This window comes from Piliocolobus tephrosceles, chromosome 15, assembly GCF_002776525.5.
Source record: "Piliocolobus tephrosceles isolate RC106 chromosome 15, ASM277652v3, whole genome shotgun sequence".
In the NCBI taxonomy this organism is placed as follows: Eukaryota; Metazoa; Chordata; class Mammalia; order Primates; family Cercopithecidae; genus Piliocolobus; species Piliocolobus tephrosceles.
In genome coordinates this window covers 3,420,518-3,447,704 of record NC_045448.1, presented here as the reverse complement: position 1 = coordinate 3,447,704, position 27,187 = coordinate 3,420,518, and the positions used below count along the sequence as shown (strand labels likewise).

Genomic DNA, 27,187 nt, shown 5'->3' with positions numbered 1-27,187 from the left:
GTGTCCGCTGTGGGATCTACGTGGCGGGTGGGTGTCCGCTGTGGGATCTACGTGGCGGGTGGGTGTCCGCTGTGGGATGTACGTGGCGGGTGGGTGTCCGCTGTGGGATGTGAGGGGGGTGGGCGTGCAGTGTGGGAGGTACGTGGGGGATGAGTGTCCAGTGTGGTGATCCAGGGTGTGAGGGAAGGGCTCCAGTGAGACAGGGGGACCATGAGACCCCCAGTGGAGATGCCCATCAGACATGTGTCCTTTGGGGCTTGACCTCATGAGGGCCACCATGTAGGGGTATGGGGGTGAGGGCTGTACCAGGGCTCAGAGGAGGTCACCATTCTGGGGAGGGAGCAGAAGAGCTGCAGAAGGAGTTTTGGGAGAAAGATAGCGAGTGGGGGGGGCGTGAAGGCGGGCAGAGGGCAGGGACAGAGGACAGGACACAACGTGTCCTGGTGACTTGGCAGCAGGAAGCAGGTGCCCCACAGGGAAGCCACGTCCACCTGGGCTGGATCTGAGCTCCCTGGGACCTCCGAGGGGAGCCGTGTCGGTGGAGCACCATTGTGGGAGTCGGATGCGAGGACGTCTGAAACCAGGGAAAGAGCCACAAAGTCCACATGTGCTTTCTGAGAAGTCTGGCGGTAGGAGGAGACCCCTAGTGCCCACAGAGGTAAAGAAGTGGAGAATGTTCATCCTAGGACTGGTGTCACTGAGCCCAGCTACACACACAGACGGAATAACACAGTCGACAGACAGATGACACTCCTAAGAGGTCATTAACATTCAGGTAGAAGGAAATCAAACACTGCAGCATCTCTGAGAGCATCCCTGACACGGGGAGCACATGGCCGGCACATGCGCTCTGTTCCCCAGCCCACGGCAGTTCCATTTAATGATCTGCATTGTTTTCCAAAGTGCAATTTTTAATGCATTATATGAAAAATCCTGGACCCTTTATGCCATACCTGGTTCTCCGTTAGGACCAGGGGGTCCTATGTCACCAGAATCTCCTTTCTCACCTGAAAATGAAAAACAAGGTCCAAGTCACCACGCAGAGGTGGACGTGTTGAATTAAAAACATCAAGACTGAAAATGTGACTTGTCTCGTGGATGTCTCCCGGGCCACCCTGTTGTTGTGAAGCACCGGAGCTCCATTCTGCAGTAATTCCTGCTTCCGGCACTATTTATGTGATACGAACTATACATACGTGTCATGGGGTGACAGGGATTATCGGGTGATCATTCTTTAAGTCAGTTCTGGAAAATCCAGGATATCTGATGGAACACTCTGCAGACATCGCCTCATGAATCCCTGGTGCCATGAGTGAGCTGCCACTCCCCCCAACAGCCGACACGCCTCTCACAACAGCAGGAAAATCCAGACGGAGCACGATGGGAGCGCCGCGCGGGCCTGAGAGCTCATCTAATCCAAGAGTCAGCGCACTCCTTCCCGTCCCAGCTCAAGGTCCTTCCTGTCCCTGCTCGCGGCAGCCCGGTGTCCTGGAGGGCCCAGACGCCAGAAGCCCTGGGCTCCATCCTGGCCTGGATCCAACCTCCAGTTAGATGAGACAAGCCACCTCACCACCCTGCCCCTCAGCTTTCCTCAACGTACCAAACAAGGGGGCTGAACAAAATGGTGGCAACAGGGCTTTCTAGCTGCTCTAAAATTAAGTCATATGACTTAATAGAAATAAATTCTAATGCATTCTCTTTATTCTCAGAGAAGCCCCAAATGCCTCTGCAAAGAGACTTGTGCAGATTCCGACTCCATTCGCATAAGGAGGGAAGGAGTTCCGCAGCCTCCAACCACCTGATTCCTTTGTGTTCCTTTATCAGCATCGGGAGCTTGGAAATGAAAGCACAGCTTGATCAGAACCCAGGATGACAATCTCAGACACAAGGCAAATCAAATAAGCAAAGCCAAACAAGGCCAGCCCGGACCAGCTGCCCCTTAGGAGATGCCAGAATCAGCCCAGAGCACACACCGCGTGGTAAAAGTATACACATCCCTATGTGTGTGTCAATACGCAACGTGGTGTTATTCACAAAAGCAACAGGTGGAAAGAACCCACGTGTCCATCGACAGGTGAATGGTAACAGTTGTGGTCTGTCCGTACGGTGGAATATTATTCCCTGAAAAGGCAGAACATTCTGACCCACGCTACCCGCAGGTGAACCTTGAAACCACGACACCAAGTGAAATCAACTAGAAGGACAAACACTGTTATCACTCCACATATGTGAAATATCCAGAACAGGCAAATTCAGAGACGGAAAGCAGACTGGAGGTTACCGGGGCTGGGGAGGAAGAGTGGGGAGCCATTGCAAGAGTGGAAACAGAGTTTCTCTTTGGAGAGATGAAAAGGGTTTGGAAATACTGTGATGCCTGTACACCATTGCAAATGTACTTAATGTCCCTGAATTGTACACTTAAAATACTTAAAATGGCAAGTTTGGGGATATAAGTATTTTGCCATGATGTTATTTGGGTTTGTGAAGCCCCGCCTCCCTCCAGATCCCATGATTCTCTGTGTGTTCGTCACTGGATTGGCCGTGGCAGGGAAGGTGCCTCTCACCGGTTTTCCAGGAGGCCCACAGCTGAGCTGGGCCCCTCCCCACCGCTCTCCTGGCCACAGAGCCCTTTCTACCAGGTATGGGCTGAGCTAGGGGGAGGTCTGTGACCATGGATCAGAACAAACCATGAGAACCCCCTCACAGCTCAAACTCCAGACCGTAGTAGCCTCTTGGTACCTGGGCCAACCTGCTCCGAGGCAGATGAATGAGGTAGAAGAACCTGGCCCTGGAACTGGACAGATCACAGCAGACACCCTCCACCGCTGGTGCTCAGGGCAGCTCAGCCGCATTGCTACACCATGCGGGACCCCAAGGAGACTTCATGAGGCCACACCTGCAGAGCTCAGGGAGGGCCAGCTCCTTGCCCTCCCACCGGCTCCGTCCCCTAGAGCCCAGCAAACACCTGGAACAAGCCAAGCGCTCCAAAGACATCCACTGACCAGATGGCGGGGGGTGAGGGGGGGCATAGGAACAGCACCTTCTGAGCAACCCCTTGGCTGTCCTGGCCTCAGTCTCTCATCATGGGAGGCACAACTGATCTGTCCGCCTTACCAAGGCTGTGCAGGCAAATGCAGCAGCGGAGACGGTGCAATCAGAACCCGCAGGTATAGCCTGAGCCCAGGTGTTGGCACCATAGTTGCTGCTCACACCCGCTGCTGTCACCCCACACCCTGTTCTCACCAAGAATCATCCCATCACCTCGAAATGCCTGAGACCGAAGCTAGGGGAACAGACATGGTGCCTCCTGAGCAGGGTCCGTCCGCTCCTTACGTGAGGCTCTAAGCGTGTTACCAAACTTGTTAAGGATGTTGTGGCTACACAGCCAGAGTCTCACCCAAGCGCACTCGCCGCAGCCCCTCCATCCTGGGGTGCTATGAAAACCCTGCAGGATGGGGAGCACTTCACCGCACCCTGTAAGCACAGAGCCAGCAACTAGCTCCAAGCACCTCCAAAACGGAAGCACGGCAGATGTCTTCTCTAGCACGCACAGAGCATAAACAGGAGCACCACACGAGACAATCCACGCTAGAGTTATTCTCGGGGGATCCAGACACTGACCCTAGGGGCGGGGGGAAATGAGGCAAGAATCACATCGCAAATACCTTTAGAGCCAATGGGACCGATCTTTCCATGGCGACCCACACTGCCTTTCTGTCCTTTGTCCCCCACGTCTCCTGTAGAAAACAATAAAAGCAAAGTTGTTTGATACAAAGATGATACCGTGGCCTCCTCCATCACACATGTGCACGGGTGACCCGACCGCCCTCCTTCCTAACATGGCAGACACATAGAAGAGACTAAGAAAGACAGCTCTAAATCTCTCCAAAGTCACGTAGGTGACTGTCACAGTCAGGTCACCTGTTGATACAGCTTCCGAAGGAAGACGCACTTCCCCCAGAAGTCATATGCAGTATAGAACGGAGGGGCCGAACGGGGCATCCCTAAGTTCCCAACTCAACCATGGTCCATCCCCTCCATGCCCGTGTGAGAGGAGAGCTCGTGTTTCCTCCATCCCAGCAAGGCAGAACCTCCCAGCTCTTACTCCTATACCCCACCAAACCACGTACCCACAACTCTGCAAGCACGGACATAACCAGCACTGTCAGGAACACGGTGTGGGGGTGGGTGCGGGTGGCAAAGCCCCTGGCTCCTCTCGGGTGTGTGAACTTGAGCCAGGGAGGAGGGTCCCAGCAGTGCTTCACCAGATGCCTCCCGGCTGGACCTGCTCTCCAGCAGAATGCCGGGTCCCGTGACCTGCGGGCCCCTGACCCAGCCTGGCTGTGTGCAGCGGTGGTGTACGGTGTGTGTCCCCCACCCTTCTCCTCTCATTCACAGCAAGAGGGACACCAAGATCCCACGGGATTGTCTCTCCGATCACTGGACCAAGCCCGAAGAATGCCGCTGTCACCCAGTCCCTAGAACAGATTAAACCAGAGGGTGGAGTTTCTCAGGGCTCCCTCCCACCAAGTGTTAAGCCCTCAGCAACTGCTCCTACCTCTGCTGGTGATCACCACTGACCACTAGCCCCACCAGCAAACAGCAAACAAGTACATAGGGAAAAACTGGAAAAAGAAACAGGAGACCTGATTTGACTCAGTAATTCTTTCTCACAGACATGATTATACATTATTAGGATATCATGGTCAGTTATAACCCACTGTTGCAGGAACTAAATGCAATTCAATGTGGGCGATCCTGCAAGACAGGGGGTGGCAGGAAGGACTTTCTTTTGCACGCAGATAACGCTCTGTCCCGCAGTGATGCCACCTGCCTCCTTAGAACCAAGGACTTCCCTGCCAGGAACTCCTAGTCTTGTTTTGCAAAGCAGTTGTAATGTTCCCCCAATTCAGAATAGACAGAAACAAGAAGACGGAACGTAGACTTCAGTGAGCTTTGCTAAAATGAAACCACACACACCCCTGCAAAGAGTGGTTTACGCTGCATTAAAATGCAGCCTTGATTCACAAAGCACATTCACATGCATTTTCTTATCTGGCTACGAAAATGACATAGCCCGGCATGGCAGAGCCCGGACAAGAGCCACGCCCTGCTGCTCTGAGGCCCAGGCTGCTCTCCTGATGCTGGCAGCTGGGGGCCACATCCAGCCTGGGGGACAATGGGGGGACGAAGGAGGCAGAGGAAGATCCTAATGGCACCTAGGCTGGACAGCCAGCACGGAGGCGACTCTGCTTTGCACCCCAGGCACTGTGTCGCCAGCGGTGCAGGGTGCTGGCTGTAGGAGTCAGAGCTCAGGGTCTACTGGTACATCAGGACAGCACTCCAGCAACTGCAGTGCATGCAAGAGGAAGGGAATAGAAAAAGGGCACAGCGACACCACTTCCTCGTCTGTCCTCAGAGCCTAGGAAAGCATCGGCGAGGGTGTGGTGCATGCTCCGTGCTGTGGGAGAGGCAGAGAATTGAAGAGGACGGTGAGACCAGACTTGTGTTCAGGAAGCATCTGGCAACACTTGTTGGACAGGCTGAAAGGCATGAAAGGAGGCCAAGGGCAGAGCAGGCCGGGGGTGAAGGGGGTCACGGCAGGCGGGGTCTGGGAGGACGAGAAGAACGGCCCAGATCGGGGAGATACCCAGGAGGTGGCACTGGCAGAACCTCGTGCCTGATGGGAGGTGCGGATGAGACGCACACACCTGGCACTGGGTGGCGAGCCCTCCCCAAGGCGGGGGCAGGGAGATACAGCTCTGGAGAGGCACAGAGGGGGATGCCACGGGGCGTGTGGGGAGAGGGGGACAGGCAGGGGAGAGGGGCCATCATGTGACGGTGACAAGGGCCAGGAGGGTACCTGAGAGAAGTGTCCAGTGGGAGGCGGGGGCCGGTCGGCCCCTCAGGAGACCCACGTGAGGAAGAGGAGCCCGGGGAGGAACCCGAGGGTAGCGGGGCAGGCAGGGGCACAGCAAGGCAGCTAGAGGCACTGCCACCGGGGGGCACCCAGTGAGGACAGGGCCCAAGACATAGGCAGGGCCGGGACTGGGTGGATAGCCAGGAGGTCTCACAGAGGGAGGGGCAGGGCCCCCACACCGGAGGGGGCACTCAGTGTGTCGCCTTCCATCAGGGGCCAGCCCTGCCCTGCACCGAATCCCTCTCCACGGCAGCCTGTGAGTCCAGCGCCTGCCGGAGCCACCTGGCCTGCTCTTCTGACAGCTGGTGCCAGGCACCCATTCCGCTGTTCTGAGACATGACAATTTCAACCTGAAATTTCTGTAACAGTAAAATGCCAGAGCAAGGAGAGAGAAGGGCTACTGGAACAAACAGCTTCAGTAAACCAGCCAACCCATTACACATGCCCAAAACTTGCTGCAAGGGAGGCAATATGCAGTTCTCCCTGGAATATGACTGAGGAGCCCTGCTTTGCTGCAGAAGGAGGCACGGTACGGTCAGTTCTCAGGGCTGGAGGAGCTGGGAAGTTGCCACTCTGCTGGGTCTGCTCAGCCAGCCTGGTTTTGCACCCACAAAAATGCAAAGCTAGCTGAATTCACCTTCTCCAAGAGTCCCCCAGACATTTAAAAACTGTTCTCTCTCTGAAATCTTCCCTTCACCCAGCTAGAAACCCTCAGTCCCTGCCCCATCCTGGCTGCCTTTCCCCAGCACATACCCTGGTATGGCTTGGTTCCTCAGCAGGATGGACGCAGCCACCCACACCGAGTGCGCAGTCACGGCCTGAGCACCGTCACCTCCTGCAGTGGATGGAGCTGTGCCCCTCACCAAATTCCTCTGTGGAAGCCATGACCCCAAGGTGCCAGTATTTAGAGACAGGGCCTTTGGGAGAGTTAGGGCAAGCTGAGTTTTGAGGGCAGGTGTCCCCCACCGCGCTCTGAAGCTGAAAGGTGAGCTCCGTGCTTCTGCTCAGCCTCCCGCAGAGGCTCCTGCAGAAAAGTTGATGTTCCTGAAAACGCTCATCTGCTGTTTCGTGTCGTCCCAGGCCCAGGAGCACGTGTCTTCCTCGGGTCTTCCGTGCAAAGACAAACCCTCCTGTGCCCAGCTCTCCACCGCGCTGTTGCTGAGGTTCTGTGCTGACCATTAGGAGGAAGGTTGGGACAGCCTCCTATTTCCCCCTCCATGTCTTCATGCTGCTCCCCCGTCGGTCAGCTGTGGTCCCCCATCCCCTCGTGAGGAGGTTCAGGCTGCCAGATCAGGCTGGACGCATTCACGGCACCCTCACAATCAGCAAGCAGCCAGAGCAGGGGTTTCTCAGATCCCCCATGACAGGGACCGGGTCCCACGCTTCTCCAAGGGCAGGAGCTGAGCGCTACTCGCTGGAGACAGGTGCCAAGTGTCAGCGATGACCTTGGATTTGCATTAACGTCTGGCCGTGCAATTTAGAGTTGGCTAAAGGCCAAACGCTCTCAACTCACTCTCAGGTTTTAACTTGTCTGCAACAGCAGGACGCGTGCCTCCTCCAGCTGATAGACTGAACCACTAATGAGTCTTTCTCGAAGGTGGGAGGAGCACGCCTCGCTAAGAGCACCTGTGCCCCAGGGGCTTCTCCTCCACCGTCTCCTGGGCCTCACCATCCCGCTCTACTTGTCAGTCTGGGGACCTGGCCTCCTCCTCCAGGGAGGAGCTGTCTGGGCGGGAAGGCGGGAAGGCAGGGTCTGCGGGTCGCCTCTCTCTCCCCAATACTGTCCTTGAACAGCTTCACATCTCGTCTCTCAGGGGTCTCAGGGAGAAACAGCTCGCAGGTGGGGAGGAGCCCCTTGTGCCCTCCTCATCTTTTCCAGGTGGAAGCTTCTTAGCAAACAGTTAACTGTTCGTTCAGGTGAAGGAACACAACCTGCCTCTGCCACGTCGCTCCTCAGCCCCTGTGGTGCTCGGGCTTTTCCATGGGCAGGTGCTGTTCCCAGGGCCGGGACTTTGGTTTTCTTTCCCATGCTCTGACGCCGCCCTTCTCCAGGTGGGGACTTGGTGGGAGTCCTGGGATTCTTCCCATTTTTCCATCTTTCAGAAATAAGTTAGAATACTGCCAGGTAGACTGTGTGCCAGGAAAGCACATCCACACGTACATGCTGGTTTCAGCTTCACAATGTTCCTAGCAGCACCATCTATTAGGGCTGAATTACATCCTCCAAAATTCCGACAATGGAGCCCTAACCCCAGTGTGACTCCTATTAGAAGCAGGGTCTTTAAAGAGGTCACATAGGTGGGCCCTGGTCCAACAGGAATGTGACTTTACACAAAGAAAAAGAGAGGCCGGGATTGTGCGTGCACGGAGGAAGGCTGCGTGAGACAGCAGGAAAAGGCCGCCTGTAAGCCCCGGAGAGCAGCCTTGGGAGAAGTAGCCCTGCCGGCACCTGGAGCCCTGACTTCCAGCCTCCACAGCTGGGAGGCAATCATCTCTGTCCTGGAAGCTGCCCGCTGTGTGGTACTGAGAGATGGAGACACTGCCCTCTGCTCCAGAAGAGGAGTTCAGAGAGTCAGGTGACCACCACAGGTCACACAGGGAGCCAGGAAGGAACACAGGGCCCTATGATTCAGAGCGCAGCCTCTGCGATCAGACAGGCCTGGCTCCAAATCCCAGTGCTCCACCCGTGAAACCCTGCACAAGTTACAGCCCTCTATAAGCCTCAGTTTCCCTGTCAAGTGGCACCTCAGGGCATTCCATGCCTCGGGTCACAGCGAGCATCAGGAGCAGGAGCACACACTGACGGCATGGATTTCACCCAGACCAAGGCCTCCTGACTCCATGTCCAGGGCTCCAAACCCTGCACCTCCACTGTGGGCAGGCCCCAGCCTATGGGGCTTCCACCCCTGGGTACAGCCAAAGCCACCCTCCATGGGCCAGGAACTGCGGGAAAGCTGTATTTCTAAGAGCGGGGGGCTGGACGCATAGCGCAGGTTTGTGCTCCTGTGGGAGGACGAGCAGTGCCCCACTCCCAAGCCCAGGAGCAGGAGACAGAGAGACCAGAGTGTGCAAAGCAGCAGGCAGAGCCCTCTGAGCAGAGCCACCTCCAAGCAGAGCCCCCTCCGAGCCCACTCGCCTGTGTCAGCCATGACCAAGTGCACTCGGCTGGTAGGGAGTTGGGATGGCTACAGGTGGCCCAAACCCTCCTGTCCCTCCTTATTCCCTTCTGCCCTAAACCCATAGCTTGGACCACCAGACCCCTCTCCACAGTCCCCTCAGCCTTGCAGGGAGGCCTTTGGGGGAAGCGCCAGGCACTGGGCACAGCTGGGCCTGGGGGTGGAGAAACACTCCCTCCACCGGATGAGCCAGTGCCAACTTTCTCTAAACACCCCGACAGCAGGCAGATGTTATTGTTCTCCGGACCTCCTGAAAGAGAACAAGCAAAATGCCTTGAGCATCCAAAAAACCTGTTCCCGTGACCTTCGCTCTCGGCCAGTCTGCTTTGGTTTACTGTTACAATTCTTTGAAGAATGCCTCAGAATCATTTTTTAAAATTTTTTCTTAACTTTCTTTTTGATACAGAGCCTTGCTCTGTCACGCAGGCTAGAGTACAGTAGTGCAATCTCTGCTCACTGCAACCTCTGCCTCCCAGGTTCAAGCGATTCTCCTGCCTCAGTCTCCTGAGTAGTTGGGATGACAGGCATACGCCACCAGGTCTGGCTAATTTTTCTATTTTTAGTAGAGATGGGGTTTCACCATGTTGGCCAGGCTGGTCTCCAACTCCTGACCTCAGGTGATCCACCCACCTCAGCCTCCCAAAGTGCTGAGATTACTGGCGTGTATTGTATTGCATTTCTTCAAAATTGTAAAAGAAGATGAAATATGGCTTTACCAATACAATCCTAATGACGAAACCATCAAAGCAGTGGCTACCAAGAGGTGGAAGTGGGCCAGGAAAGCAAAGCAGATTGACCGAGAGCAAAGGTCACGGCAACAGGCTTTTCGGATGCTCAAGGCATCTTGTTTGTTCTCTTTGTGGAGGGCCAAAGAACAACAACACGTGCCTATTATCAGAGGGTTTTGAGAAAGTTGGCCAAAGCCTTAGCAGAAAAATGCCCAGGAAAGCTTCAGCTGAGCCCTTCTCCACCACAACAGTGATCCTGCTCATTCTCCATATGAAACAAGGACAACTTCGCAAGAGCTTCTAGTGGAAATCATTAAGCATCCAACTTTCCCAATTTGGCTCTTTCTGACTTCTTTTTGTTTCCTTATCTTAAAATATCTGTAAAGGGCACTCACTTTTCTTCAGTAAACAATGTAAAAAAGACTACACTGACATGGTGAAATTCCTAGGACCCTCAGTTCTTTAGGGATGGACTAAATGGCTGGTATAATTACTTACAAAGTGTCTTGAACTTGATGGTGCTTATATTGAGAAATAAAGTTTATCTATTTATTTTTATTTTTTAATTCCATTTTTCCACAAACCTTTTGAAGTCCCCTCACACATTACACATAGACACATGCACATATACTATACACACATTCATGTACACAAGCATACACATACATATGCACACATACTATACACATATGCATGCAGACATCTACATGCATACATATATGTGCATGCATACTATACACACATGCACATGCATATGCACAGAGATGTGCATATTCACCTCCACATACACACGTGCATGCAAACATACATATTAACAGAGATATGCAATATGCAAACACAACATATATGCACACATACATACATGCATACACATACCTGATGCATGCACATTCATGCAAACATGCATGTATAAATACAACCACACATAGCATGTATCAGAACATCACATATATGTACATATAAACATACCTGTATACACATATATAAAACTTACAAAGCTACATATAATGGATACATGTGTACACACAAGATACATACGTGAATACATACACATATACATACATATGTAAGAGCACTTGGAATTCAGCTTCCTCAGCGATTTTTAACAGCTGGGCTTTCTCTGGACCCGTGGCTTGGCTTTGTTATCTCAAAACAGGGCATCCAGCAGCACACACATAGACAAAGGCATACTCACATGACACACCCACACATACTATAGGAACACACATACACATACATACTATTCACACACATGCTATATGCACATACACACAAATGCACATATGCACATACACACAGGTGCGTATACATATGCACACATGCATGCACATGTATACATATATGTATCCATACATACCGCTATACATGCACAAACATACATGCTATGTGCACATGTCTGCATGCACACACTATACATGTGTGCATAAGTGCATGTACATACACATACTTTTATCCTCACACAACTCAAGCTTGTACAGCTGCTCAGCACCTAGGCTTAAACTGAGAACCCCAGAAGCACCCAGGAGACCCTCACTACACCCCAGCCTCCACATATCAGCCACACACACTGGGACCTATTGGTGTGAGCTGTTGTTTCTGACAGAAATATTCTATTTTGGGGTGTTCGGAGGAAGAAGAAAAGGTGAGAACCGTTAAAATCCACTGAGATGGTCAACACATTCTCTGCTTCACACCACAGCCTTTTTTGTAGCTGACTTGTTTCAACTTGAAGACATTTCTTGGAAGCGAACCCTTGGGCAGCACAGTGGTGTGGTTCCAGACCCAGAGGTTTTCTGAGGACAGCGGCTAGAAAAAGAGCCCCAACGCCTTTTGCCCTCTCCCAAGGCCTCGTGCACCTCCAAGTCACAGAAAGCTTTTTGCAAGAGGCAAGTAACGCCCCCTCCCGCTGGCTGCGTGCGACAACAGGAATGCGCCTGATGCCCCTGGATCCCTTCCCTCTCTGCCATAGGAGCTTCTGGCTGCGGCACACTGGGCACGAACGCCACGGCCCATCCCACACCTCATCACCATTGTGATCAGTGCTGTGCCTCCCATCTGTCCTCTGGACATGCGTGAGGATTGAGAGCAGCTCAAAGCAGGTGCGGAGCTCTTATTAATTTTAACGAACACTTCACACAGTCCTCTGAAGTGGAGAAGGGGCAAAAAGAGCATTTGGAATTCAGCTTCCTTGGCGATTTTTAACAGCCGTACTTTCTCTGGGCCATGGCCTGGCTTTGCTATCTCAGAACAGGCCATCCAGCCGCACCACCACCCCGAGCGGGGGGCGGGGGAGTCTCACTTTCCCGACAGGACACTCCCTCAACGCCCCCAGCGCACACCCAGCCGGCCTGTTCAGGGCAGCCCCTGCTGCAGCCAGGCCCCCATGTGAGCAGAGCATGCACTTTGTGGAAGCAGAGGCGTCTGGACCCCCACCAATGGGGACAGCCCAGGCCTGCAGCAGCACCTGGGTGTTGCTAAGACCAGGGCAGGGTCTCAGGCCACCCTCCTGGGCCAGGAGCTGCATTTAAACAAGAGCCCCTGGGGAAACCTGAAGCAGAGCCCTGACTCCAGAGACAAGCAGAGAACACAGCATCTACCCAGCATGGCCGGAAGCCTCGTCCCACAGACCAGCTCTCTAGAACCCAGCGGGGCAGCTCCTTCACCTGGGAAGGGAGGATGATACAGACGGGGGGCCCTTGGCCATAGACAGGGATCACCCACAGACTGCAGAGGTATTCGAAGATATGAAACCTCAGGATATTTTTCCAAGAGTGGACGGAGGGCCTTCCGAACGTCAGGTCTCATGCTAGGACCTGAAGACGCAAGGATGAGAGCGGATCTGCAGACCCGGGGCCAGTGATGGCAGCAACGCCCTGTGAAGGCTGTGATTTTGATGTCAGCTGCAGACCCGGGGCCAATCATGGCAGCAACGCCTGGTGAAGGCTATGATTTTGATGTCAGACATTGAAAACAATGGTTTGGAGTGGTCACGGGCTGGGCAACAGCAGGGCTGGCATGGGAGCAGGGCTGTCACACCCAGGCCTCACTCTTCCCAGGCATGCTCCTCCCCTGCAGGAGCCCCTTCGAGAAGCACTGGAACAGGTGCTGAGACCCACCTTGTCATCATGCCCAGCGTCATGCCCAGCGTCATGTGCAGCGTTGTGCCCAGCGTCATGCCCAGATCCACGCTGTTGTCATGCCCAGCATCGTCATGCCCAGTGGTGTCATACCTAGATCGACCCTGTCATTGTGCCCAGCATCGCTGTGCTCAGCATCATCATGCCCAGTCATTGTGCCCAGATCCACCCCCATGGTCATGTCCCCTGTCTTCATGCCCAACATCATTGTGCCCAGAGCCATCATGCCCAGATGCAGCCTGTCATCATGCCCAGTGCCATCATGCCCAGCGTCGTCATCGTGTCCAGATCTACCCTGTCATTATGCCCAAATCCACCCCATTGTCATGCCCATCATCGTGCCCATCATGGTGCCCTCCGTCATCATGCCCAGTGTCATTGTGCCCAGATCCACCCCATTGTCGCGCCCATCACCGTGCCCTCCATCGTCATGCCCAGTGTCGTGCCCAGATCCACCCCATCGTCATGCCCAGTGTCGTTGTGCCCAGATCCACCCCATCATCGTGCTCATCACCATGCCCCCCATCATCAGGTCCAGCGTTGCCGTGCCCAGCATCATCATGCCCCCATCATTGTGCCCAGTGTCATCGCGCCCAGTGTCAGCGCGCCCAGTGTCGTCATGCACAGCATCATTGTGCCCAGCATCATCGTGCCCAGGGGAAGTTGAGTTGCAGCCCCCAGTTTGCCCAGGACTTCAGTGGTTCCCAGGACGCTAGAAACCGGAAGTCTTGGCCCCCAAGTTCCCGCAGAGGTCACTGTTTTTCTCCAGGTGAGTCCTTGCAGCATAATGCCATGGAAGCCACAGATGTCGGTGACTGGACATCAGGGAACTGCCACTGTGCCCCCACTGCAATGAGCTAGAAAGTTATCCACTAGCACCCAGCTAGCAAGCCCATGGACAGAAAAGCCAGTGGGCCAGGGGAGCTGGCAAGGCTGTGTCCCACTGGAGAGTGAGACTCCAGGGCGAGTGTGTGGAGGGTGGTGGTGGCTGAGGTCCTGGTTCCCAGCACATCTGAGGCCCCTGGGACCCGAGCACTGCTTACCACACAGACAGAGCGCCCAGGGTGTCCTAGGTCTCTGGGAGGAGACTCGTTCCAGGTTACATATAAAAAGTCCTAAGTTTATTCCCATAAATACCACATCATATGTAAACATATTCCATTCTCTCTTTGACCTAATGTCCTTGAGAATAAACATTATCCAGAACAGAGCACTTACAACTGACAGAAACAGCCACGATTATCAGAAAGAATGTCAGCTGGTTATTGCAGAGCCCGAAGTCATGCTTATTCCCTAGTGAGTTCCCATGAACAAAAGCACCAGGGCCCAGACATTCTTCTGTGCAAACGGAAAATAATAACAGCAATCGCCAGGCCACCAGGCACCGGGCAACTGCTGCATCCAAGGCACTGTGCGTCTATACTTCCTTTTAACCCTCCTGGGAGTCCTGGGGGGTAGATCCCTGCCCCCCCCCGCCCCCCATTTTACAGGTACAGAAAAAGGGGACTTGGAAAGACAAAGCTGATTGCAGAAGCTGACATGACTGACAGGTGGTGGAGCCACGATACAGACAGGCCCAGTGTGCCCAGAACTGTCTGGCTCCACGTCTGTGGTCTCTGCCCTGCTCAGCCGAAGCTGGGACCACATTGTGCCTAACAATATTCCTCCCTCCCAGCAAACTACGTCCATCTAGAGATGGGGCTTCTGCTCCAGTTCTGTCCAAGCCACGTGGCCATGGGCAGGGTGGTTGCCTATTCTCTGCATCTCAGGGTCCAACGTAAGTGTGAAGGTGAGATTTCCGGATCCATTACCCTGTGATCCCATCTCTACAAAGGATGAGGTGTGCTTCCTTTTGGAGATGTCAGAAGCTGCCATGCTGGCTGTGACCATTGGAAAAAGTAAATACAATGTTATGACTATCCCTGCTTGACAACTCAGATAATAGAGATGTTAAATAACTTTGCAAAGTCTGCCAGGTGTGGCGGCTCATGCCTGTAATCCCAGCACTTTGGGAGGCCAAGAGGGGTGGATTTCTTGAGGTCAGAAGTTCAAGACCAGCCTGACCAATGTGGTGAAACCCCGTCTCCACTAAAAATACAAAAATTAGCCAGGCGTGGTGGTGGGCCCCTGTAATCCCAGCTACTCAGGAGGCTGAGGCAGGAGAATCACTTGAACCCGGGAGGCGGAGGAGGTTGTAGTGAGCCAAGATTATGCCACTGTACTCCAGCCTGGTCAACGGAGCGAGAGTGAGACTCTGTCTCAAAAAAAAAAAAAAAAAAAACTTTGCAAAGTCATGGGTCCAAGCTGAGGCATAGTGTAGACCCTTGAGTGCTAAATGCCACTGCCCTAAGCTGACTCCCTGGGATGCCAAACACCACATCCATTTATGGACTCCTAGCCCTCCCCGTCTCCAGATTTCAGAAACCTTGAATTACCAGTAGCCTCCCAAGTGCCTTCCCTAACCCCCACCTGGGCTGGGTCCATGGCCCCACACCCACCACAAGGCAGCCAAGAGCGCTGTCTCAGCAGTTGCTCTCCTGCACATCCTGCCTCAGGCTCACCCTCCATCTGTGCCCGCCCCTCAGCAGGGACCTGAGGCCTGCTTGAGCATGGAAGCCTGGCCCACACCTGAACATCAGTGGGGACATGCCTCGGAGCCTGAAAAAGCCTTCTAAGGCTTCTATGCCACTTCTAAGTGGGAGACGGAAGGAAGAAAAGAGGGAGGGAGAAGGGAATTCCTCAGAGGTTTTAATAGAGAATCCTTGCAGCCTTGGATCAGCAAGTCATTGTGTTTGTGGATCCTTTTATTACGATTCTTTGAAAGGTAGAAAGGAAAAGAGTCTATCAGATTTTAACCCCATATCTCTGGGGTAGTCAATGTACGTTTTAAGACCCTCTGTAAATCTATCAATCTAATACTTAGGAATAACTACTGTGTTGGGGACTTGGAACCACTTACTCGCCAGCTGGCAGAGTGTGATCCACAAATCCTTACCCTTGAGGAATGTATAATCTAATCAGGAAGACAAGACACGCACGCGTGGGTGACCTTAGGAGGATGGCTTTCTACCACAGTCCCCCCAAAGAAGCTTCCATTTTGACAAGTCCCCACGAACACGAGTGTCTTTGTAGGAGTCTGGAAGTCCAGTGGAGAAGTTCCAGCACACTGTTAGAGGAAAAAATCCAACAGATGCACTGATGAGGGTAAGAACAGTTTCATTTTACCCATGTGACCCCTTCCCCAGGAAACATAGCTCAGCGCCCAGGGAGACCCCCTTGGCCCATGATTTCTCCCACTGGAGTAAGTGAAAGTGTAGTAAGTGAGCTTCCAGCTTCCCCAGACATGCAGGATGCTGCCCAAAAAGGCCTGCTTCTTTCTTGTCTCACCTACAATACCGAGGTGACTGACATGGAGGAGAAGTTGGGAGAGACTGGGAGCTGGGAAGAAAGGCTATGGACCTTAATAATTGCTCTGCAGATTTTATTAGGAAGCCCCCCAACAAGCCAATTGAGACGCCTTTCCTGTGAACCATCCCAACTGGTCCACGGGCACCCAAATGCTCACATGCTTCACCCATCCCCACCAGCTCCCCAAAGGCACCCCCACAGATGGCAAGTGCAAGCATCTCACACAGACAGATAGCTTGACTGTGTGGGATGGGGAGAAGGCACAAGAACTTGAGCATTTCAGAGCACTGCCCTAGGGGAAACTAATGAGAGGCTCATAGCACCTAGACTGGCTTTGTGGGATTAAGAAAAGGCATATACTCTTAAAAAGTTCACCCCTCTCCGGCCGTGCGCGGTGGCTCAAGCCTGTAATCCCAGCACTTTGGGAGGCCGAGACAGGTGGATCACGAGGTCAGGAGATCGAGACCATCCTGGCTAACACGGTGAAACCCCGTCTCTACTAAAAATACAAAAAAAAAAAAAAAACTAGCCAGGCGAGGTGGTGGGCGCCTATAGTCCCAGCTACTCCGGAGGCTGAGACAGGAGAATGGCGTAAACCCGGGAGGCGGAGCAGGGAGCTGAGATCCGGCCACTGCACTCCAGCCCGGGCGACAGAGCAAGACTCCGTCTCAAAAAAAAAAAAAAAGTTCACCCCTCTCCAAGAGAAGCAAAAGGTGTGGAGCAGGTGCCTCCATAGAAATGGACTGAGAGAGCCTCCGAATCACTAGCCAGGCTGTTTAGTAAAGAAATTTCTCTCCAAGAAAAGTCATAAAAACTAGAGGAGGTGACTGCTTTTGCAAATGAAAAAACAGCAATGCAAGACTTCAAGGAATATAAAATATCAAGGAAACATGACACTACCAAAGGAACACAATAATACTCTAGTAAACCAATCCCAAAGAAATGGAGATCTACAAATTGCCCAACAAAGAACTAAAAATAATCACTTCAAGGAAGCTCCATGAGATACAAGAGAACATAGACACACAACGCAACAAAATTGGAAAAACAATACATTAAAAATGAGGAATTCAGTGAAGAGATAGAGATTATTTTTTTAAAAAAGAACCAAATGAAACTCTAAAGCTGAAGAACAGAATGAATAAAATTTAAAATGCAGTAGAGAGCATCAACAGCAGAACGGATCAAACAAAAGAAAAGAAAGAACATGTGAGCTTGATGACAGGTCATTTAAAAACATCCAATCAGAGAGGAAAAAAGAAAAAAGGCATTAAAAGAAATTAAGAAAGCCTATGAGATCTAAAGGATACCATCAAGAAAGCTAACATTCACATTATGGAAGTTGCATTAGGAGAATATAGAGAGAAGGTGATAGAAAGCTTATTTAAAGAATTAATGCCTAAAAAACGTTCCAAACTTGGGAGTGATGTAGACATCAAGGTACATGAAGTTTAAAGTCTCCAAATAGGTTCAACCCACAGAAAACTTCACCAAGATACATTATAATCAAACTACCATAAATCAAAGACAAGAAGAGAATTTTGAAAGCAGAAAGAGAAAAGAAACTCATCACATACAAGAGAACCTTTATAAGGCTATCAGCAGACTTCTAAGCAGAAAACTTGCAGACCAGGAGAAAGTGAGTTCATATATTCAAAGTACTGAAAGAAAAACACTGGCAATGAGATTATGCAAAGCCATCCTTCAAAAATAAAGGAAACATAAAGAGTCTCCCAGATACACAAAAGCTAAAGAAGTTCCCCACCCCTAGACTTCCCTTACAAGAAAGGTAAAGGAAAGTTCTTCAAGCTGAAACAAAAGGATGCTCATTAGTAACATGAAAACATTTAAAAGTGTAGAGATAACTGATAAAACTATATACTTGTCTTAGTCTGTTTTCTGTTGCCATTACCGAATATCTGTGACTGGGTAATTTATAAAGAAAAGAAATTATTTTTACAGTTCCAGAGGCTGGGAAATCCAAGGTCAAGAGGCCACATCGGATGAGGACTCTCCGCAGAGTCTTGACGTAGCACAGGGCATCACACAGTAAGGCGGCTCATGAGAGAGGCCACCTGGCTTTTACAATAGTCCCACTCTCATGATAACTAACCCACTCCTGTAATAACCCATTCATCTATTAACTCATAAATGGAGCAGTCATTCATAATGTCAGATAACTCATGATCCAATCACCTCCTAAAGGTCCGATATCTCAATACTATATTAAAGTCAAGTTTCAATGTGAGTTTTAGAGGGGGCAAACGTTCAAATGATAACAATAGTCAAATTCAGAATACTCTGATGGTGTAATGGTTATGTGTAAATCATATATAACTCTCGTATAAAGGTTAAAAGACAAAGATATTAAAAATAACCATAGCCACAATAATTTGTTGTTGTTGTTTGTTTTTAGAGACCGGTTTTCACTCTCTCACTGCAGCCTCCAGATCCTGGGCTCAAACAATCCTCCTGCCTCAGCCGTGACTACAGGCACGTGCCACCACACCCAGCTAATCTATTTTATTTATTTATCTTTTTTGAGATGGAGTCTCACTCTGTCGCCCAGGTTGGAGTACAGTGGTGCAATCTCAGTTCACTGCAAGCCCCACCTTCCGGGTTCAAGTGATTCTCCTGCCTCAGCCTTCTGAGTAGCTGGGACTACAGGTGCACATCATCTGGCTAATTTTTGTATTTTTAGTAAAGATGAAGTTTCACCATGCTGGCCAGGGTGGTCTTGAACTCCTGACCTCGTGATCCGCCTGCCTTGGCCTCCCAAAGTGCCGGGATTACAGGTGTGAGCCACTGTACCTGGTCCAATAATTTGTTAATAGATGTACAATAAAAAAGATGTAAATTGTGATATCAAAAACATAAAATGGGGGGTGGGTGTAAAAGTGTAGAGTTTTGTGTGTGATCAAAGTTATCAGTTTAGCATACACTGTTATAACTATAAAATGTTTTATATAAGCCTTGTGGTAACCACACATAAAAAACCTAGTACCTACACAAAAGAAAGAAAAAGGAATCAAAGCATACTACTAAAGAAAAGTATCAAACAACAAAGGAAAACAGCAAGACAGGAAGAAAGGAACAAAGGATCTACCAAGTGACCAGCAAACAATTAACAAAACGGCAATGGCAAATCCTTAGCTATCAATAATTACTTTAAATGTAAATAGATTAAATTATCCAATCAAAAGACATAGAGCAGCTTAATAAAAAATAAAAATAAAAAGAAGACCCAACTATATACACTGCCTAAAAAAGACACACTTCAGCTTTAAGATCACATATAGACTAAAAATGAAGGGATGGAAAAAGATATTCCACACAAATTGAAACCAAAACAGAATAGGAGTAGCTATATTTATTTTATATCAGACAAAATAGACTATGTCAAAAACTGTAGCCAAGAGTAAAAAAAAAAGGCTTTTATATAATGATAAAGAGTGAATTCATCAAGAAAACATAATCATTACAAATATATACACATTCAACACTGGAGCACCTAAATATGTAAAGCAAATATTAACAGATCTGAAGGGAAAATAGATAGCAAACACTAATAGTAGGGGACATCAATACCTCACTTTCAACAATGGAAAGATCACCCAGACAGAAAATCAATAAGAAAATACTGTACATAAACTACACTTAGACCGAACGGAGCTAACAGACATACAGAGAACACTCCATCCAACAGCTGCAGAAAACACATTCCTCTCCAGCGCACACGGAACATTCTTCGAGATACATCATACGTTAGGCCACAAAACAAGTCTTAACAAATTCAAGGAGACTGAAATTATATCAAGCATCTCTTCTAACCGCAACAGTATAAAACTAGGAATCAGCAAGAGAAGGAAAACTGGAAAATTCACAAATACGAGAAAATTAAACAAGATATTCCTTAACAATCAATGAGTCAAAAAAGAAATAAAAAAAATATTGAAACAAATGAAAATGAAAACACAACATACAAAACTTATGGGATGCAGCAAAAAGATATTCTAAGAGGAAAGTTTATAACAATAAATACCTACATGGAAGGAAAAGAAAGATTACAAATAAACGATCTAACTTTACACCATAAGGGACTAGAAACAAACAAACGAATGAAGCTCAAAGTTAGAAGTAAGGAAATAACAAAGACCCGAGGAGAAATAATCAAATAGAGACTAGAAGAGTGATAGCAAAGCGACAAAAGTGAGTTGCTTTTTGAAAAGGAAAAAAAAAAATTGACAAAGCCTTAGCTAGACTAAGAAAAAAGAGATAACTCAAATAAAATCGGAAATGCAATGGAGAAATGACAACTGATACCACAGAAATAAGAAGGGTCATAAGAGATTAATATGAATAATTATACATCAAAAGTTTGAATAACCTACAAGAAATGGACAAATTCCTAGAAACATACAACCCACCAAGACTGAATAATGAAAAAATAATAAATTTGAACAGATCAGTAACGAGACTGATTCTGTAGTCAAAAATCTCCAATCGAAGAAAAGTCCAGGACCTGGCATCCTCATGCCAAACTTTACCAAAAATTTAAATAAGAATTAATACCAATCCTTCTAAAATCTTACAAAAAACTGAAGAGGAGAGACCACATCTGAACTAGCTTTACAAAGATAGCATTACCCTGATACCAAAGCCAGAAAAGGACAGAAGAAAAAGAATTACAGGCCAATATCCCTGATGAACATAGATGCAAAAATCCTCAACACAATACTAGCAAACTAAATTTAACAGCACATTAAAAGGATTATACATGGCCAGGCACAGTGGCTCATGCCTGTAATCCCAGCACTTTGGGAGGTCAAGGCAGGTGGATCACCTAAGGTCAGGAGTTCAAGACCAGCCTGGACAACATGGTGAAACTTCATTTCTACTAAAAATACAAAAATTAGCTGGGCATGGTGGTGCATGCCTGTAATCTCAGCTACTCGGGAGGCTGAGGCAGGAGAATCGTTTGAACTCAGGACGCGGAAGTTGCAGTGAACCAAGATCGTGCCATTGCACTCCAGCCTGGGCAACACAGCAAGACTCCATCTCAGAAAAAAAAAAAAAAAAGGAGGGGGATTATACACCATACACCATGATCAAGCAAAATTTATGCTGATGGTTCAACATACAGAAATCAATAAATGTGATATACCCCATCAACAGAATAGAGAATAAACATCATATTATCATCAGTAGATGCAGAAAGAACATTCGACAAAACTCAATGTTGTTTCATGATAAAAGCACTCAAGAAAGCACATATACAAAGAATCCATCTCAACACAATAAAGGCCATATATGAGAAGTCCACAGTTAACATCATACTCACTGGTGAAAAGCTGAAAGCTTTACTCTAAAATCAGAAACAAGACATGGATGCCCATTCTCACCTCTTGTATTCAATATAGGGCTGGAAGTCCTAGCCAGAACAATTAAGCAAGAAAGAGAAAAGGAAAGGGGAAAGGAAAGAAAAGGAAAGGGAGAAAGAGAGAGAAAGAAAGGAAGAGAAAGGAAGAGAGAGGGAAGGAGGGAGGGAGGGAGGGATCCAAATTGGAAAGGGAGAGAGAAAGCTGGCTCTGTTTGCAGATGGCATAATCTTATATAAATAAAACCCTAAAGACTCCACTAAAAACTGGTTGGCACGAACAAAGAAATTCAGTAAAGTTGCAGGATACAAAATCAACACATGAACATCAGCAGCATTTCTATACACTAACAACGAGCTACCTGAAGAAATTTAAGGAAACAGTGTCCCTGACTGTAGCACCAAACAGAATGACATATTTAGGAATAAATTTAACCAAGGAAGAGTTGTGTACCTGTACACTGAGAACAATGAAACATTGAAGACACAAATAAATGGAAAAAATATCTCATGTTCATGGATCAAAAGAATTAATATTTCAAAATGTCCACACTACCCAAAGCAATCTACAGATTCAGTGCAATCCCTATCAAAATTCCAAAGGCACTTTTCACAGAAATGGTAAAAAAATCCTAAAATTCATGTGAATCCATAAAAGGTCATGTATCGCCAAAGCCGTCTTCAGCAAGAAAAACAAAGCTGAAGGCATCACACGTCCTGATTTTAAATTACATTACGGATAGATGGTAATCAAAGCAGTATACTTGCTCAAACGAGCACTGGCGTAAAAACAGACACACAGACCATGGAGCAGAATAGAAAGCACAGAAATAAGCCCGTGCGTGCATATACAGTCAACTAACCTTCAACAAAGGCACAAAGAATACATAATGCTATTGGGAAAACTGAATATTCACATGCGAAAAAAAACAAAACTGAATCCTTGTCTTATACCATACATAAAAATCAGCTTGAAATAGGAGACTTAAATGTAATACCTGAAATCACAGAACTCCTAGAAGAAAATGTAAGGGAAAAGTTCCTTGACATTGATCTTGGCAATGATTTTTTCTTATATGACTCCAAAAGCACAGGCAACAAAAGCAAAAATAAATAAGTGGGACTAAGCTATCCAACTAACAAGTTTCTGCACAGCAAAGAAAGCAACCAACAAAACAGAAAGGTGCCTATGGAACGGGAGACAGTATTTGCAAACCATGTATCTGATAAGAGGTTAATATCCAAAATATATGAGGAAGTCACACAACTCAATAGCCAAAAAACAAATAACCCAATTTAAAAATGGGCAAAGAATCTGAATAGACATTTTTTTTTTTTTTTTTGAGACAGAGTCTCACTCTGTCGCCCAGGCTGGAGTCTGGAGTGCAGTGGCGTGATCTCGGCTCACTGCAAGCTCCACCTCGCAGGTTCACGCCATTCTCCTGCCTCAGCTTCCCGAGTAGCTGGGAGTACAGGCACCCGCCACCATGCCCGGCTAATTTTTTGTAGTTTTAGTAGAGACGGGGTTTCACCGTGTTAGCCAGGATGGTCTGGATCTCCTGACCTCGTGATCCGCCCGCCTCAGCCTCCCAGAGTGCTGGGATTGCAGGCGGACATTTTTCTAAAGAAGACATACAGATGTCCAACAGGTATATGGAAAGGTGCTCAACATCATCAATTATTAGGAAAATAGAAACTAAAGCCACAATGAGACGTTACCTCACGCCTGTGAGGATGGCTGGTATCAAAAAGTCAAAAGAGAGTAAGCATTGGAGAAGATGTGGAGAAAGGGGAGCCCTTAGACATCGCTGTTGGGAATGGAAAACAGTACAGAGGCTCCTTGAAAACATCAAAAGCAGAACTACCACATGGTCCGGCCATGTCACTACTGGGTTCACAGCCAGAGGAATGAAATCGGATCTTGAAGAGATCCCTACAGTTTCATGCTGACTGCAGCATTATTCACAACAGCCGTCGTATGAAAACAACCTAAGCATCCGTTGACCAATCAGTGGATAAAGAAAACATGGCATATATATAACAGAATATTATTCAGTCTTGAAATATAAGAAAATCCTACCATTTGTGACCTGGATGAACCTGGAGGGCATTACGCTAAATGAAATAAGAATGTTCTGGCTCTTGCTCAGGACGAGGGTACAGGTGGGTGCAATGGTCAAAACTGATTGCACTGTAATCTCAAAATGGGAATGTCCAAAAATTACACCTCAAAAACGTTTCAAAAACAGTGTATGGGCTTAAATATATAATCATCTTTGTGTTGTTATAATAATTTTTTTTAATTGGAAACAACTTAACTCTCCAATGTTAAAAGATTGGTTCGGGGGTTGGCTAACTGTAGTATATGTTCTCATAGAATGATGTATACATATTGAGAAAGCATTTCTAGAGACAATTTTTAATGGCTTGGAAAAAAATGTATTGCTTTAGGCCACGAGTTCGAGACCAGCCTGGCCAACAAGGTGAAGACCAGTCTCTACCAAAAATACCAAAAAAAAAAAAAAAAAAATTAGCTGGGCATGATAGGACATGCCAGCTACTCAACAGGTTGAGGCAGGAGAATGGCTTGAACCTGGGAGGTGGAGGTTACAGTGAGCCAAGACTGTGCCACTGCACTCCAGTCTAGGTGACAGAGCAAGACTCTGTCTCAAAAAAAAACAAAAAGAAAAGAAAAAGAAAAAACATTTTAAAAAATTTAAAGTACTAACAAGGAGTATATAAATAGCCACCATGTGTTTAACCCCTGCCATGTACTGTGCAGCTACTTTACACATGATACATTTCCTTTCCATGTATGATCTGGCTCCCATGAGCCTCAGCACAGTCCCACAATGCAGGCAGATCATCCGACTTTAGGAGGAGATGGATGCACAGTGATGAGGGTCGTATCTGTGTACCCTGCCACACAGTGTCTTCATCACGACGCTGATCCACGTAGCGCTCACAAATGATCTGGAAGCTGTTATTCCCATCTCACAGATGGGGCTTAGAGAGGCCAGGAGCCTCTGCTGAGTTCCAGGACACACCTTCTCTCCTGGGGCCGCACAGGTCAGCACACGGAGCACTGCTGAAGGAGCATTCTCCCCTCCTTGCTCCCAAGCCAAGCCCCGTGCCGTCTGCCTCCCTGGGACCCAGAAGGCAGGGCCTGTCCTCTCTGGAACCACCACCCCCACCTCCCCACCCGGCTCTAGCAGAAGTGGTGCCTCCATCCTCAGAGCTCTGAGGGCCGGCCCAGGGCTGCAGGTACCTTTTTCTCCCGTGGGGCCGACTCTTCCAGGCCGTCCTGGGGCGCCTTTGTCTCCCTTCTCTCCCGCATCCCCTGTGGAAGAAGTCACATCCATTTAGCAGCTTGTCTGGCCAGCACAGCGTCCCAGAGTGATTTGTGGAGGAAGAACAGTTAGAAGGGCTCTCCCTGGATCCCTGCAGGCGCCCAGGTCCCTTCTCCCCACGCCCTCCCCCACTGCCTGCAGCCCAGCCCCTACGCTGGGTGCCCCTGATTCTGTTTTTAGGGCTATTTCTCTCCCTGCCCTACCTTCTCTCTTAGAAAGGGCGTGTTTCTCTCGCCAGTTCCCCTCTTGGTGGGCTCCCAGTCTGTCCCTGGGCACACAGTGCCCCATCTAAATGCCAGCTCTCCCCCACCCTAACACCAATGAGAAGGGCGGCAGCGTCTCCAGGTGCCCCCCATGGGAAGCGACAGCCCGACCTCTCCCCGCGCTTCATCTGCTTGGTACTCGGGGAAGGATGACCTCGGGCGCTATGTCAGCACCCCCCTGGCCCTGTCAGCGTGAGTCCCCCAGGCACAGGCTCCTGCTCAGCCAGGGCCTCCACCGTGGGGGCTGCCTGTGACCAGGTGGGCACGTCCACTCACTTCCGGGGCTCAACAGGTGCGGGAGACAGAGGGTGAATCACGGGTGGAGACACCCTACAAGGCACAGTTCAGAGATGTGCACAGTGAGGCCAGGGGCCTCAGGAAGGCCTGTGGGCACCAACACCTCCGCTCCAGTCTGCTCCCCCAACTCTAATCCACACCAAAACCACTGTCCTGAAGCACATGGAATTCCATTATGCTCTGGATTTATCTATCGATGACGCCCAGTACTTGAGCCCCTCCTCAGTGTATTCTCTACCTCGGATCCTGGTCATTCCCTACTCTGTGCCCTCTGCCCAGCCTGCCTGGTCAGCCGGCTCCTGTCCAGGGTCCGCCTTCTCACCTGGTTCTCCGGGAGGTTCTTCTGAATTCTCTCAACAGGACCACTCTGATCTGCTGGCTAGGACTCGGCTCTGTAGTCATTTTTATAAGGCTGCATTTCTTACCTGTTGCACTATCCCTCCTCTGAATGGCTGCAGAGAGGGAGTGTGTGCGCGTGTGTGCATGTGTGTGTGTACACATGTGCGTGTGTGCATCTGTGTGCACGTGTGTGTGCACGTCTGCGTGTGCATCTGTGTGCGTGTGTGCATGTGCATAGGTGTGTGTGTGGGTGCGTGTGTGTGTGTGTGTGCATGTGTGTGAGCGTAGGTGTGCATGTGTGTGTGTGCATGTGCATGGGTGTGCATGTGTGTGCACTGACATGCTACAAGTTCACCTTCCCTCTCTGCACAATTGTGCCAGCGTTCACATAAACTTTGCTTCTCTATAACTGTCCATTTGCACCTTGTCTTGGAGAGAGGCTCAGCTAAGATTACAGATCCCTCCACAAAATCCCCAAAGCCGATTATCTGGCCTCACGGAGGGGACATTCCATTTAAATCCAAGTAGCAAAGAGAAAAGCACAGCGACGGCGGCTGGCACATCCCCACATCACCCCCGTTCCCCAGCCCCAGTCCCCCAGGGCCACCTGCTGAAAAGCCTGTGGGCTGCCCCTGGGCTGACCCACGGTGGACACTCACACGCTGCTCTGAGGCTCCAAGTAGTTCTCAAGTCTGCTTTCCTAGCTTGTAAGAAGAAAAGAGAAGTGTTGACAGTTTAGCAAGAAATATCCACTAACAAGATAAACTCAGCATTAAGAATCCCCAGAGGTTTCAGGGGCGCCAGCATCGTGCAGAAGAAAGAACAGAGGAGACGGAAAGGTGGAGCAGCCGGACGCTGACTGCGCCATCGGTGAACTGAGGTCCTCATAACATGGGAGAGGCCAGTCCGTGAACAACAGCACACTGCGGCGGAAAGAGCCGAGCAGAGATGCTGTGCGGGAGCCACTCCGCAGAAAGGCGAGTCCCCAGTGGCCAAGGACGAAGAGGCCTCGTGAAGCCAGGGGTGAGAAGGAAGCATTGTTCACAGGGCAGTACTAGTAAGAAATGCAGGTGTCGTTTGTTTGTTTTGAAGTTATGAAGTTGAAAGTTGAAGGAAAAACTTACAAATGCCAATGGCCATCTTGTAGCATTTCCGGAAAAAGAGGAACAAAGCCTTCCTGGCTGGGAAGATT

General features: G+C 49.4%; 1 protein-coding gene across 4 annotated transcripts in view; it reads right to left on the bottom strand.

Moving 5' to 3' along the window:
- The window catches only part of COLEC11 (collectin subfamily member 11), a 46,827-nt gene that overhangs the window by 3,135 nt on the left and 16,505 nt on the right, over positions 1-27,187 (bottom strand). Inside the window, exons 3-5 of one of the 4 annotated variants that reach the window (XM_026454694.1) lie at positions 25,015-25,086; positions 3,666-3,737; positions 954-1,007 (exon numbers count right to left, since the gene is read on the bottom strand). In XM_026454694.1, the coding sequence (XP_026310479.1) occupies positions 954-1,007; positions 3,666-3,737; positions 25,015-25,086 (198 nt within the window). The remainder of the gene's footprint in view (positions 1-953; positions 1,008-3,665; positions 3,738-25,014; positions 25,087-27,187) is intronic. The other 3 variants (XM_026454696.1, XM_026454695.2, XM_026454697.2) reach the window with 3 other exon arrangements.